The sequence below is a fragment of the Notothenia rossii genome (assembly GCF_949606895.1).
Source record: "Notothenia rossii genome assembly, chromosome: 3".
NCBI lineage: Eukaryota > Metazoa > Chordata > Actinopteri > Perciformes > Nototheniidae > Notothenia > Notothenia rossii.
This window is the reverse complement of record NC_136901.1, coordinates 83,492,902-83,507,064: the sequence shown is the minus strand read 5'-3', so window position 1 is coordinate 83,507,064 and position 14,163 is coordinate 83,492,902. Positions and strand designations below refer to the sequence as shown.

The 14,163-nt window shown below is 38.2% G+C and overlaps 1 protein-coding gene across 1 annotated transcript; it reads left to right on the top strand.

The window, feature by feature from the left end:
* Positions 1-813: 813 nt before the first annotated feature.
* LOC307034480 (isoaspartyl peptidase/L-asparaginase-like) lies at positions 814-9,100 on the top strand. The gene is made up of 7 exons (XM_079673314.1): positions 814-824; positions 4,729-4,924; positions 5,631-5,773; positions 6,516-6,670; positions 7,034-7,155; positions 7,656-7,766; positions 8,350-9,100. The coding sequence occupies exons 2-7, from the start codon at positions 4,738-4,740 to the stop codon at positions 8,571-8,573; spliced, it is 942 nt and encodes a 313-aa protein (XP_079529440.1). The 5' UTR covers positions 814-824; positions 4,729-4,737; the 3' UTR covers positions 8,574-9,100.
* The last annotated feature ends 5,063 nt before the right edge of the window (positions 9,101-14,163 follow it).

The following is a 14,163-nucleotide window of genomic DNA, read 5'->3' as shown; positions in this document are numbered from 1 at the left end:
TTTCTGAGGTGGCAGCTGCCACCCCGTGCCACCCCGTAGAACCGCCAGTGGGTCTATAATTGTTTAATAAGGTGGCCTTCCCTCCTTTTAGTAGTGGCAGGATATAAACTGACGTCCATACTTTTGGGATTTTGTTCATGCTGAGAGAGAGGTTAAAAAGAGTAGTAAGAGGTGGAGCAATAAAATTTGCAGCTATCTTTAAAAAGAAAGGCTCTACGTTGTCCGGACCAGCCGGCTTTTTAGGATCTAGCTTGGTTAAGACTTCACAAACAACATCAACAGTAAAAGGATGACCCCAGAGGTGGAATTTTTTTGTTGCTTAACCTCTCTAAAAAGGTCAAATGTCACTTGTTTTGCATCAATCTTGATACAGGGTACTTATTATATGTTGTCCTTTGGATTCCTAAAGCTTTTAGTCTCTGATCCCATCATTCAAGGGTGGTTTTTACTATAACTATTTTTTTTTTTTTGACGGACACAATAATTTACATTTTTTTACTATGTTCAATCTGAATTTTCTTTAAAATAAAAAACATTTATATTGATTCTGACTTTTCTACATCCAACTCACAGGTTTATCATTACTTTGAGAAAAAAAGATTATAAATGTTCCCCTTTTAGAAGTGTAGTTACTGTATGATCATTTGTTTTCTGGAAATGTCATTTTAGAGCCTGAGACCTGAAAAACAGGCTTGGGGCTTGACAGGTTAGAGCAGGGGTGCCCAACCTTTTTTGAACCGAGAGCTACTTTTAAAGTTGCCAGTCTGCCAAGATCTACCAGTCCAAATAGAGAGGCGTAACCATTACTGACAGCCTACTACCAGGTAAATACACACTTCTACTTGTATAAAACTGACTTTTGTACGATGAATACTTCATAAAATACTGCAGATCCTTTATCTTACCTCTTTCTAATCTACACACATACAAGTATTTAACTGAAGCTACACAACAGTGTTGTTGATACAGAGTTGGAGTTTATTCACACGTCACATACTACAGTGGGTAATGTTTTCAAGAAACATTGAACAGTGCTGCCACATATGACAAAATGAATAGAATCAAACCCTTTTTTTGTTGCATTTTAGTAGAGTATACAAAGAAATGCCTTTAAAATAGGATGCAAGCAACACTAGTTTCTTAACCAGAATTGATAATAGACTATAATCAATTTAAACAGAACAGATCTTAATGTTTGAATTCTTATACTATTTTGTACAATAATTATAATGAATAAGTTCAAACAAACTAAAACTTACAGCTGATTAATAACGGTATCTAACTTGAGTTTTTATTAGATCAAAAACCTGTTGAAATGCTACTGTTATTTTTACTGTCCCCCAAAAGCCCGTTGACAGCCTCCAGGAATGCTTCTTTCACAACTTCGCCGTCTTTGAAAGACTTCATGTGTTTAGCAAGAACGTGACTGACAATAAGATGCTATGGTAGCAGCCTTGCTCTTGTTGTTGGGCCTGGTGAAAATGAACTGCTGTGCATTTAGCTGTCCTATCAGGTCCCTCCCCTTTTGGGAGCGTAGGGCAGAATTAGGAGGGAATTCCGTCTCGTAGCGTTTGTGCACTGTTTTGAAATGCCGCTCCTAAATTACCCTTCTTCGATAAAGCCACGCTCACACTGCAGATGAGACAGATGGACTTTGAATTGGAATAGATAACAAAATAATCATCCACCCACTCGGAGTAAAAATTATATATTTTGGGCTTGTTTGCTCCTGCAATACTGTAATCGCGGTCTTGTGTGTGTGCGGACTGTCACTCCCGTTGACACTAGAGATGGGCGAGTCCTGATTCATCCGGATCATTAACCCGGATCCTAGAGATGAGCTGGTCGTGACGAGTCTCCCCTCTCCATTAACCCGAGTCCTTTGAGTCCTACACCTGGTGTGACGTACAAATTAAAACTATCAATTGCGTCACTCGCTACTCTCTTTATAACATGTAAAATAACATTACAACGTACCCCAGTCCATCTGCCTACACTTTAGCAAGTAGGATAGCTTCCAGAAGTTATCGTTTGGCTCAGGGGAGGGGACGCGGATCAGTGAAACTTCCTGCAGACTCGTGGGGACTCAGAGCCACGGGAGCCGGGATATATATTCAGTATGAAAATAAAACAAATGGATTATAATTAAAGGTTACGATAACATAATGCCTACAGTATTGTTTGCGCTCTTAAAGTGGTATAACACTTTAAAATCTGCTGACTTAACATCTTGAAAATGAAATGACTTAGCAGACATTTACTTAAATGACATTACTGTAATTGAAAATCCTACCTCTTGATATATGGGGATGGATCTGCCATGTTTAAGGGCTAAACCCCCTAAAACGTAATAATGTATCACTAAGTTGGAATTAAGTTGGAACTACATAAGTTCACATGGAAATGTAATAACAGAATAACAGATAATAATGTGGGTTTATGCCTTAATTGGCATTCAAGCAGTAAAAAAATAAAATGAGGTTCAGTTTATAAGATGACTCCTTTAAATCTCCTTAAATCTATGGCATACATTTGCTAACCACCCCTTCAACTTTCTTTATACATTTTTACATTCATATTTAGGAGCGACAATGAAATTATAGGGAAATGTATGGAATTGTAACCTTTAAAAAAGAATGCAATCAATTGTATAGTGTTTAGTTTAACCATTATTTCAGCAAGTCAATGAGCAATCAACAAAATGTCTAAAGAGCCATTTTCCAGTATTGTATCTGAAACCATTCACAGTAAGAGTGTTTGCCCCCTCCTCTTCCTCCTCCTCCCCCCTCCCACCACTCATTGCGTGGGAGAATGACACCCTTTTTTTTCTTCCCCTCTCTCTCTCTCTCTCTCTCTCTCTCTCTCTCTCTCTCTCTCTCTCTCCCACCTCTTCCATCTGTCCTTCCTTTTTATCACACACACACAAACACACACACACACACACACACACACACACACACACACACACACACACACACACACACACACACACACACACACACACACACACACACACACATTTTAACACATTTGCTTTATTGGAGTATTGTTAGAAACCGAATTGGGGAAAAACTGATATTTGAAATATCTAAGATTTACTGAAGAAAGACATTTGATTATGCATTATTTTTCTGAAATCTGAAGGGTCATACACACTGTGTGGATAGTACAACTAGCTGGATTTGTATTTCAGCACCATGGTCAGCTCTCTGAGCATCAGTTTAAATGCAATGAGAGAGCCCACATGTAGGGAGGGGCAGCAGCTGCATGTCTGGCGGTAGGTGCATGCAGCATGACAGTAAAGACTTTAAAAAGACAACCAGACATTTAATCGTCATCATATAACACCATGCAAACCAACGACATTCCCTGTCAATTACAATTGCAAGGCTTGAATGGGCTGCTCAACAGCTTTCACCCAAATGAGGGTTCCTATTCAATGCAGTAAAATACATGATAAAGAAAAAAAGCAATGATGGTTGGAAATGAGCTTTTTTGTGCATGCCATGACGAGTTTTATGTGCAGATATGTTCAGATGACAAGGCCTTTAGTAAAGGGCTGTTTGGTAGAAGTTGCCTTGTGGTTACACTTGACTAGATTATTGTATTTGGCATGATACTTGCACTTAGCTGAACACAACCGGAAAAAGTTTCAAAATCGAGTTTAGTGTGAAATGTGTGTTGTCAACATAGACTGTATAAGGTTGTCAAAGATGTTCAACTGAGAGTACAGGCAATCACTTAAGCTTTTTTAGTTGCAGGTTTAATATGTGCAATAAGTTCATTTCAATAACTTTTGCAATAAACATTGAACCAGTCCGGCCCTCGACTAGTACCGTTTTTTTTATTTTGGCCCACTGTGTATTTGAGTTTGACATCCCTGGCCTACATGCACAGAATATACAAATGACAACCTGAATACAAGACAGCGAACAAGCAAGGAAGGTGCTCCTTTCTTACCAAAATATCGCTGAGGAGTGGTAAAGCTCAGGAATATCATTTCCGGGATATGGGAATCACACTTTCAAAATAAAATACAACTAACATGCAGCATTATTGAAACATGTCTTAGGAACTATTATGCGATAATGCGATTTTAATTACAAGCTTTTTTCAAAAGTCTAAATTATTTTAATTTTGGGATGCTTGCTTCAACACATGCCAATCCAATCCAAATAATAGACTTCAAAAACATGACAAACAAGCAATATGTCAATTGATAGTTGTAGAAAGTCTGGTAACATGTATCTGCAGACTGCAATTTAGTGAAGCAAAACAAGTTATGTAATCTAATCATTAAATATTGTAATAAATTAAGGCTGTATTATTTCTCTGAATTTCCAGTTATTCATCACAAAACGAAAACAAAAAAAAGTAAGACAAATGCCAAAGGCTAAATCAAAGCAAGTTATACATTGAAATGGCTTTATACAATGCATTTAAAGAAAAATGCCATAATGTAACATTTTTGACCGATGTATCCTTCTTTTAATGGCCTGTTGTTTACCAGCAAGATACCTTATCCAATTTTAATCTCTAAACAATGACAACTAAATAACATCTCGATAGTCAGACTTTATTCTGCCCTAAAGATGAACCAGAAATGTGGACAGAGGGAAACTGAGTCAGTTTTGCAGGACACTAATCACATCATATTAAAATTGTCCATTTATGTTACATGTAGCTCCTTTAATATTTAACATCCTGTGTTATCTCTTTCCTGCCCAGGTGAATGACATGTTGCCAGTTGTAGTGGTACATGGGGGGGCGGGTCTTATCCTGAAGGAACGGTCAGAAATGGCCAGTGCGGGGGTTTGCTCTGCCGCCCGAGCGGGGTACACCATCCTCCGGGGAGGGGGCAGCAGCATGGACGCTGTGGTGGAGGCTGTCAGCAACATGGAGAATAACCCCTGTTTCAATGCAGGTAATGATACAGATCTACTCTGTTATTAAATACATGCAGCATAATGGCATCCTTCTTACACATACTGCATTTATACATATCCTCATCTGTATATACCATATAAATACAAATCTGTAAAAAAAATCACTATCACTGCATTTATTAATTTTGTTAAGTTGGTTTGGTAGATTTTCTATACCTTAAATGTGAAATCTATTTACTCATATTTGTTTTTGTACATTAACATGTAGTACTGTTCCATTAAATGTCTTATATGTATTTAATAACCGTAATAGCAAAGTAGAAATACACTGTATGAACACATGCAAATACTTACACATCTGAACATATTTACACAAAAAATGACCCTAAATGCAATTCTTATTCTTTATCAGTTTGTTACATTTAAGATAACTTTACTTATTTTATTACTTTAACAACTGCTGTTGATGAAAATGTGATCAATTTAGGAATCTGGGGGATTATTTGGGTTCAAAATGGGGTGTAACAATGAACGTTTAAAGTGGTAATATGGTAATAACTGCCCCTAACTAGCACCACGACCACTTTACACTTGTAAAAATATGTGGAACTCCTACGGATAAATTGCCGTTTAATATTTGGATCACATGCTGTACATACTGCCAGGATTATTTACATAAAAGATAAGGATTATTATTCCACAAAGGCATACCTCTATACAAACATTTCTCAAATTGTGTTTCAGGGTGTGGGTCAGTGCTGAACATTAAAGGAGAGGTGGAGATGGATGCTATTGTGATGGATGGGTTAACTCTGGGTAGTGGTGCTGTGTCCGCTGTACGCAACATCACCAACCCCATCCAGCTGGCAAGACTGGTCATGGACAAGGTGTGTACCTTTAAATATGGAATGGTTAAAGCATAGACTTGGGAGTTGTAAATCGAAAGTAGGAAGAAGTAAGGGTTTGGGAGGGTTACGTTAAAAATGTATTGCATTATAATGACTAATTACCTGTGAAAAAGTATAATTAGTAACCTAATCTAAGTATCACAGTATGTTAGTAATGTAACGTAATTAATTTCCTTTACTATTGGATTTCCTCAATGCAAAAAAATTAATGAGAATACAAATATACAAAATGTAAACTTAAAGGGGCCCTATTATGCTTATGTTCAGGTTCATATTTGTATGTTTTGTCTCTACTGTGACATGTCACCATGCTTTAATGTTCAAAAAGCTCTTTATTTTTCTCATACTGCCTGTCTGAAACCAGAGCCCAGTCTGCTCTGATTGGTTAGCTGTCCAGCTCTGTTATGAATGGTCGAGCAATTAGAGATTTCCCAACGCTGAGCCTATCATGCATAATGTGTTAGAGCACTAGCCAATAGAAGCACAAGTGTTACATAGTGATATCACTGTGTCACAGAAGTAAACAAAGGAGTCCAATGGAGCTGGGGGGGGGGGGGGGGGGGGAGAGAAAATCCCTCTGGAGGAACTTTGGGATGTTAGCCTTTGCAGACCATTTACATGTACAAAAACTTATATAACATACTACAGGGAAGGGAAAACCCCAACAAGCATAATACTGTAAGGCCTCTTTAAGGATGTGATCTTTGATTATTGATTTCAGACAAGTCACTCATTTCTGACAGCAGAGGGGGCCAGTCAGTTCGCCCGGTCCATGGGGGTCCCCGAGGTGTCCCCTGAGTCCCTCATTACTGAGTACTCCCGCGTGCGCTGGGCAAAGAACCTGATGCCTGATGCCAACCTTGTGGAGAGCCAATGGTGAGTCACCACGTCTTCAGGCTTATTAGCATGTGTTAGTATTGATTATGTATGGAAAATTCAAAACTGAAATGTGAAAAAAAGGGGTAAAAACAAAATGTTCCCCTTTTTTCACTGGATGTCTTCATGTGAATTAAAAATAATTTATATCAGCAAACTGATGAACTCAACATTCTTTTTAATATGATATATATTAACAATATGATTGTGGTTTATTTATGCCAATACAAAAAAAATGATTTTATGTTTTCTTTCTCTGTGTCCTTTTTATTGAGTTCACGTCTGCAGTGATTATAAACGTTTAATAAAAAAATTATGTTTTAAAGGAAACTTTTTGCTGTTCCTTTATGTTTTCTCGTGCAGGGGGAAGATGGGCACAGTTGGAGCAGTGGCGGTGGATTCGCAGGGCAACATCGCCTGCGCCACCTCCACCGGGGGGACTCTGAACAAGATGGAGGGCCGGGTCGGCGACACACCCTGCATAGGTTAGTCCTCACACTAACCGTCTGGAGTTAACCTTTAAGAGCGAGCACGAGATCTATTGACATCAATATCGCACCAAACAGATTGGAAGGTGTTTTTTTTAGACTAATCGTTCTCCAGCAGCTGACCTTTGACCTGCAGAAGTTGTTTGTTAGTTAGTGAAAAATGTCTGCTTAATCCATTATTGACTATGAGCTTTTTGTCTGATAACCTATTGTTCAATACTGCTGACACATGTTGCATTGGGATTATTCTGTAGACAAAACGTCCAGTTGTCCGCGGGTCAAATTTGACCCGTTGCTAAATAATTTTACATCAGTGTCGCAGAGTTTCAGAGGTGATTAATAAACAGCTTCAGGTGGATTTTGGCCTCTTCAGACATGTCTAGCTTACTATACTGTCACAACCGCTTGACAATCATTCGTTGCAATGAGATGAAAATTACAAAATGTATCTAAAGAAAACGTAAAAGTGATTTTTTTCCCTCAAATTGTCCCTGCAGGGTCTGGAGGTTACGCTGACGACCAGGTAGGGGCAGTGTCGACCACAGGCCACGGAGAACCCATCATGAAGGTGACTCTGGCCAGACTCATCCTCTTCCACATGGAGCAAGGTAACACACTCTGGATTTCTGCAGTGACGAAAGAGTGCCTATAACCAGGCAATTTCTGCAAATAATTAAATTAGTGTATGGCTTAAATTACTGCTCTGGTCAGGGACTGTAAATTGCTTAAAAAACAAAACATGAGGACTATGGTTTCATTTTAACATTAGGAAGGACAAATATAAAGTGGGGAGTGTGGGGCTCCTTCACTGGGAAATATGTAAGGTTTAACTCTTCATTTGCTGTTTTCTGATTGGTTTATGCACCAATTCGTGGTGGAAACATCTTTATTTATGTCCTTTTGATTAAAATCTATTACTTTTTTAAAATTAATTATGGTTAGGCTCTAGGAAATGTTTTATCAAATATTATTGTTGTCACATCAACAGGAAACATGTTGCAAACATATTTGTTGTAGGGCAGTTTTATTACAAAAGTACGATACAACACCATCATATCTCTCTGAGGTGTTTTGATCTCCACTCCACTCTTTCTATTGTTGTTACGCTGATGTACACTGGTTGACCCCTGACCTGTTAATGAGCTCTTCTACCTGATTCAGAACCTTTTTTCCTCTCTCCTCTGCTCTCAGGTCAGTCCGTGGAGGATGCCAGTGACTTAGGCCTGGCCTACATGAAGTCCAGAGTCAGTGGTCTGGGGGGGGTTGTGTCGGTGGACCCTCAGGGCCGCTGGGCTGCTCGCTTCTCCACCAAGCAGATGTCCTGGGCTGCAGCGCAGACAGAGATCCTGCACTACGGCCTGTACGCTGGGGAGCACTTCACCCAGAGCCTTGGGGGGCCAGCACAGCACATATAGCTTCTAAATCTTTAGGCTGAGCATGAACTGAATCAACAATATTTTAACTTTAACATTATGAATAATAGTATATTTCAGTATTGATTAATATTTTTTATAAATATTTGTAATCTTTTATTTTGTGATAATACTCAGGTAAAATGGAAAGCTATAATTGGGGTAATCATCTCATCATCTAAATCATCTTCTCTTTCAATATGAAACTTTCGCCATGCAGCAGTGACAATAACTGCAGTTCACCCAATGGCCACTTGAGGCGGGCTCCAAAACAGAGCGATCTGCATAGACCTCCATGTAAAGAAGCTAAACTTTAGAGCAGAAATAGCCTGGTGCCAAACATGGTTTTGGCATCTAAAGCTAATGAAGAGTTTTTTTATTTAACTCTTGCACACCGTCCAGTTGCACTCAAGTATTAACTGATGAAAATGTTGTGGTCAAAATATGATATCCCATGCTTGCCTCAAGGTCATTTCCTCAAATTTGACCCAACTGTCCACCAGACTCAAGGATTATCTGATTTGAATATTGCGGTCAAAGATCAAGGTAACTGTTGCGTCACAAATCATGTCTTTGGCCATAGTATATAAGGAATGATTTTGTCGGAAGTTGTGTTTGACAAAAACACAACTTCCGATAAAAACAGTGCAGTTTACTCACATGATCAAGGCATGTTGGCGCTCCTTGTCGGCATATTGAAGGCTAAGCCACTAGGCTGCGACTGCACTGCATATTTGTTACATCATTTATCATTTCCATGTACCATTAGTTGACATTTTACAAAACACCAAACATTTCAACATACCAGTAGTAAATGTTGATGGTCAAATCAGAGAAATGTTGTGTATTTTATGAAACACGATCCAATTTGTAAACGTCATAACATTACATTTCATTTAGCTGACAATTTTTATCGATCAAAGTTTATTTATTTGTTCTTCACGCCATCAACAATATTTGCCCCCCTTTTCTGCATTAAATGTATTCCTATGGGATATGATTAAAAAGTGTGCTTTCTGCCATCTTTTGTAAAAGGCAAATGGTTCAACAAACTGAAGATTTAAAAATAATTTACATTGAATGAATATTAGCTTGAAAAGGATCTGACACCTATATAGGTCTCTTAGTTCTAATCCTACCACATTGTTGTTGCAACTGAATTAGAAATGCATTTATTTATCTTTTCAGATTTTTGTACACAGAACAGATAACCTGCCATTTGCCATAGTGAAAAAACAGAGCAGCCATGTTAGTGTGCAAGCCAGCCAATCTAACCTCACGTAATTTCTGATGACCCGCCCCCTCTGCCTGTCACTTCAGCAGGAAGAGCACAGCGTGCAGAGGAGGGCTGTCAAACCACCCATCCTCAACACATGCACACTTTGCAGAGAGCTTGTTAGAGGAAGCAGCAGATCAACAGCCTCAGATTATCACAGGAACACATTCATCCTGACACCATTTCTGACCTGCATATTTTTATCTGACGGAAGAAACCAAGGAATGAAAAAAGAAACTGATGGCTATTTACAAAGTGATTAACATCAAACAATCCAGGGTCATGATACTGTGCACTCGTACACTATTGACACTTAGTAGGAACACCTAACAATGTAATGCAGTCTAGTAAAACTCCCCTCACTCTGGCATCATCATTTACCAAGAAGAAAGAGTTAGGGTTTCTTGACAACAAGGTGTATAGAGAATATAATTAGAAAAATAGCGACTTATCTATGTCCAGAACATCTGTCCGAGCAGCATGTTGTGGTTTGTGGCTTTCTTCAGGGTCAACAATGGTTGACAACAAGCCATAACATGCTTTGTACTTTCACACAAACAGTCAGATATAAATGCTTCATACTGACAACCAGGTGATGTATGGAAACTTCAGCGCGGCTGTGGCTGGGCTTCACACTGAGGTGTGAATACAAAGGGGGAATTGTTTCTTTATCATTCTATAAACCTCAGGAAGCTGAGCTTGGCTTACACTGCTGATTTACCTGTTTTTGTATTTCTTCGTTGGCAAGTGAAATACACTCATCTCACTGTGTGATGACCCTTTTCATTTCACCTTACTGCGAGTTGATGCCTTTTATCTGTAGTCCCAGTCAGAGAGGGGAGGTGCCAATCATTCACTGAACCCACCCAGGTCTAATCAAAGCAGGAGTTTGAACCGTTATCTAAGTTCACTTTTTCTGATTATCCCCAAAATGTTTGACAGCCCCGCTAAAGTCAGTTGTTGACGAACAGACGGCCTGTTGAATGTGGTGAATTAATGAAATATCCATATATGATATGTTAATATCTTGATTGCAAATGGTTGTAGATGCTTTTTGTTGCATCTGAAACATATACTTTTTTCTTTTGAATGAGCAAATGAAGAAGTCAAACTTAAACAATGAAGCTTCTGAAGCCTCTCTCCTTGCTTCACATCCTGTTGAGGCCCATAGTCGGGTCTATTCTGAGTAACTGCCTTGATGCTTGGTCAAAGGGTGGAGAGATGGCCCACCACAACGCATGACTCTCAGTGTAGCTGTTGCATGTGGCTTTGCTTCTTGTTCTGACGCAGAAGGTCTTTAAAAAGGGATGTGAGATCTGAAAGATTGAAAGAAAGATTGTGTCCAGAACATATTGTCATAAGTGTCTCAAAGTGCACATGTAAAACATATAAGATATGATATGTGATGTATAAAATGCATGATACTACCTCTTTGTCAGTGGACAATTCAACTTGGTTAACAAAGGTGTAACTATTCATTGGATTTTTAAATACTATCTGGCATGGCCTTGTCCTAGAAGAGTCAACATGTATGTTGTAGAAAAAAATCTTTAGACCTGATGCAATGCACAATAATGCAGGGTTGAAAGAATCATGGGGGTTTTTCTGTGTAGTTTTTTCCCCATATCCTCTCAATGCACAGGATTTTCACCTGATCTCTTTGGCTGTGGTTGAAGATGGTCAACGTTCTCCTTTTTAATGTCCAGTTTTGGAGACAGAAGGCTACATATTTTACTAGAAGTCTCTTGTCTTCACTGTCATTCTTGGAAAATGAACAGTTACTGAACAATTGAAAGACTCATGGTTCACAGCAACACAAATAAAAACTCAGTATCTTTTTAACATCATAAATGTCAGCGATGACAACCAGGCACAATTACAGCATAACACTACCGTTACCAACCATTGACCTGTGGAATAGCATCATACAAACAGGAAATATGTTTATCTGTGTATGTGTTTTATTGTGCATATGCTTAAATAACACAATATACAAAGAAATGAGTCCTACTCTTTATATTGTTCACATCACATCCATTAAATATACTAACACAGTGTCTCAATAGGTGGTTTTGCTGTTGTTAATTAACCATATAAGACAAAGAACTAGGGATGAGAGATTCAATACATATAAATCCCGTAGTTTGAATAAAGTTTTAAATACAACCACCTATCAGAGGATGATAGCTTAATGGGGCATTAACTGGTATACCAGGGGCATGGGGCTTAACTGGTTTTAAGGCATCACTATTTGCCCATGTTTTAAAATGTAGGAATGTAGTTTTATTGTAACTTTGGTTAATTGTACCCAGTAATAACAGACCCAACATCACATTGGGCTTAAACCCAAGCACATAACATTCATACACTTTGTGTCTCCTACAGAGGCCTTTTTTATATTAATTGTTGAATCATTTTCTTCCCAAGCTTCCCTCTTTTTAATCCTCATCAAGCAAGTATAAGTATTCATTTATCAGTTTAACTCAAAGGATATACATTTTGAGCTTTGTGTAAAATGGTTGCGAGTTTGAGTCCTGAGTTATCTCAACATCCTTTCAAATGTCTTCATCTGTCAAAAGGGGAAATGCAACTTAAATGATTAACTCTAAAATAATAATGTCTATGCAGACATGTCATGTATGATGTCACCATACATGTACTCAACATATTCTGTGAACTCATAATTACAGTTTCATGTAGTTATATTTCTAAAATAAATTCAAAAGTAAAATTCCCACAAAAGGGCAAAACTCCAGACTCTACTTTGAAATTCAGCAGACAATTGAACAATTGAACCCCCTCTAACATTATTTAACTTTTTCTGCAGTAGCAACGTGTACCACCCGTAATCCTAGAGCCAACGAGGCGGCAGTGGACGAATCAACTGACCTGGTAAATATGTTTTGAACTTTGAAACTATGCACCAAATATGGAGGCACAAAGCATCTATGTACGACTTTAGACTAAAACATTCAAACACTAGACTTGGTTTGGATGAAGTGTTTTTTATTTTACAGGCCTAATATTTAAGGAATGTATATTTAATAGACTATATGATTTGCAGGATGGAGACGAAGAGGCGGTAAACTATGCAGCACTGAATTACTCCACAAGAAAAGTGAAAAAAGTGAAGCAAAAGCAAGAGTTACCACAGGAGTGTGTGTACTCCGCTGTGAGAGCAAACCACACACAGCACCATGCGCTCGTGTGAGCTTTGGCTTAGCTCAGCTTTGCATGTTTTTAACAAATGTTGTGCTGTTAGTTACTTTGCTTTATATTTTGCTTTTAAAGAGCTAGTTGTTGATGTGACAAGCACTAAAGAACACTGCTTGTTGCACAGGCATGAGGAGGCAACTGAGAATGGCTCAAGTTGAAAATAATACACTTTTCAAACACCCGGAGAGAATAAGTGGGTAAATAATGTTCATCAAAAAACGATGCTGCATCTAAAATAAGCTATTCATTTTGTACTGAGCATTATTCTTTTGGAGGCAAATAATTGAAAATGTGTCCTCTTAATAATCATCACCCAGCAGCATATACAGTGACTCGGAAACAGAGCAGTTTGGAACAGTACTGTGTACAATATATCAAAGTAAAAAGGTTTGCTAATATTGATTTAATGACAAAAATGGCTGGTTACTTTTAGTTCTTTGACGGATAAAACGGGTTGAACTTTGTATGAACTATATCATTTTCAAAAAATGATTGTTGTATGTACTTTTGGTTATATGGCACACATATTTTAAGAAAAATAAATATGTTTGCTTTAATTGTACTAGTTTTCTTAGCAGCAGAAGAAGAAACATGAAAACACAAAAAACAATCCAAATTACTCCTTTTCACCAAAAATACAGTAATGAAGCTGAATTTGCTTTAATAGAAAAAAACAACACCTTTTAGTGCCCCTGGTGTATGTTAGGGGTTCCCAAACTTTTCATCCCGCGACCCCCAAAATAACAGTGCCAGAGACTGGCGACCCCCTGTCGAAAAAAAAAAAAAAAAAGTTTGAGAAACACTGCGCTAGTGGGTTGTCAAAGAAAAAATTATAATAATTGGAAGAAAAAAATTATTTAAAAAATTAATCCATTTTTTTTTTGTAATCAACTCGCGACCCCCACTTTGGGAACCCCTGGTGTATGGTACGGAGATGAGCAGAAAATAGATTATATGTAGAGGAAATAGTCTTCCTGCTTTGCTCTTCCAAGTTGATAAGACAAAGGGTGTATGGCGGCATAGAATCAGTGTGACGACAGCATAGATGTTTCACAGACTAATATCTGTGGGTTTGACAAAAAAGTTCAACATACAGAAATG

What these genes read in the sequence shown, in the direction of transcription:
- LOC307034480 (XM_079673314.1), top strand. Translation starts at nt 4,738, where the DNA reads ATGTTGCCAGTTGTAGTGGTACATGGGGGGGCGGGTCTTATCCTGAAG. An exon ending in AACCTTGTGGAGAGCCAATG is followed by an intron (nt 6,671 to 7,033) that starts GTGAGTCACCAC and finishes TTTCTCGTGCAG; the next exon opens with GGGGAAGATGGGCACAGTTG. An exon ending in CCTCTTCCACATGGAGCAAG is followed by an intron (nt 7,767 to 8,349) that starts GTAACACACTCT and finishes CTCTGCTCTCAG; the next exon opens with GTCAGTCCGTGGAGGATGCC.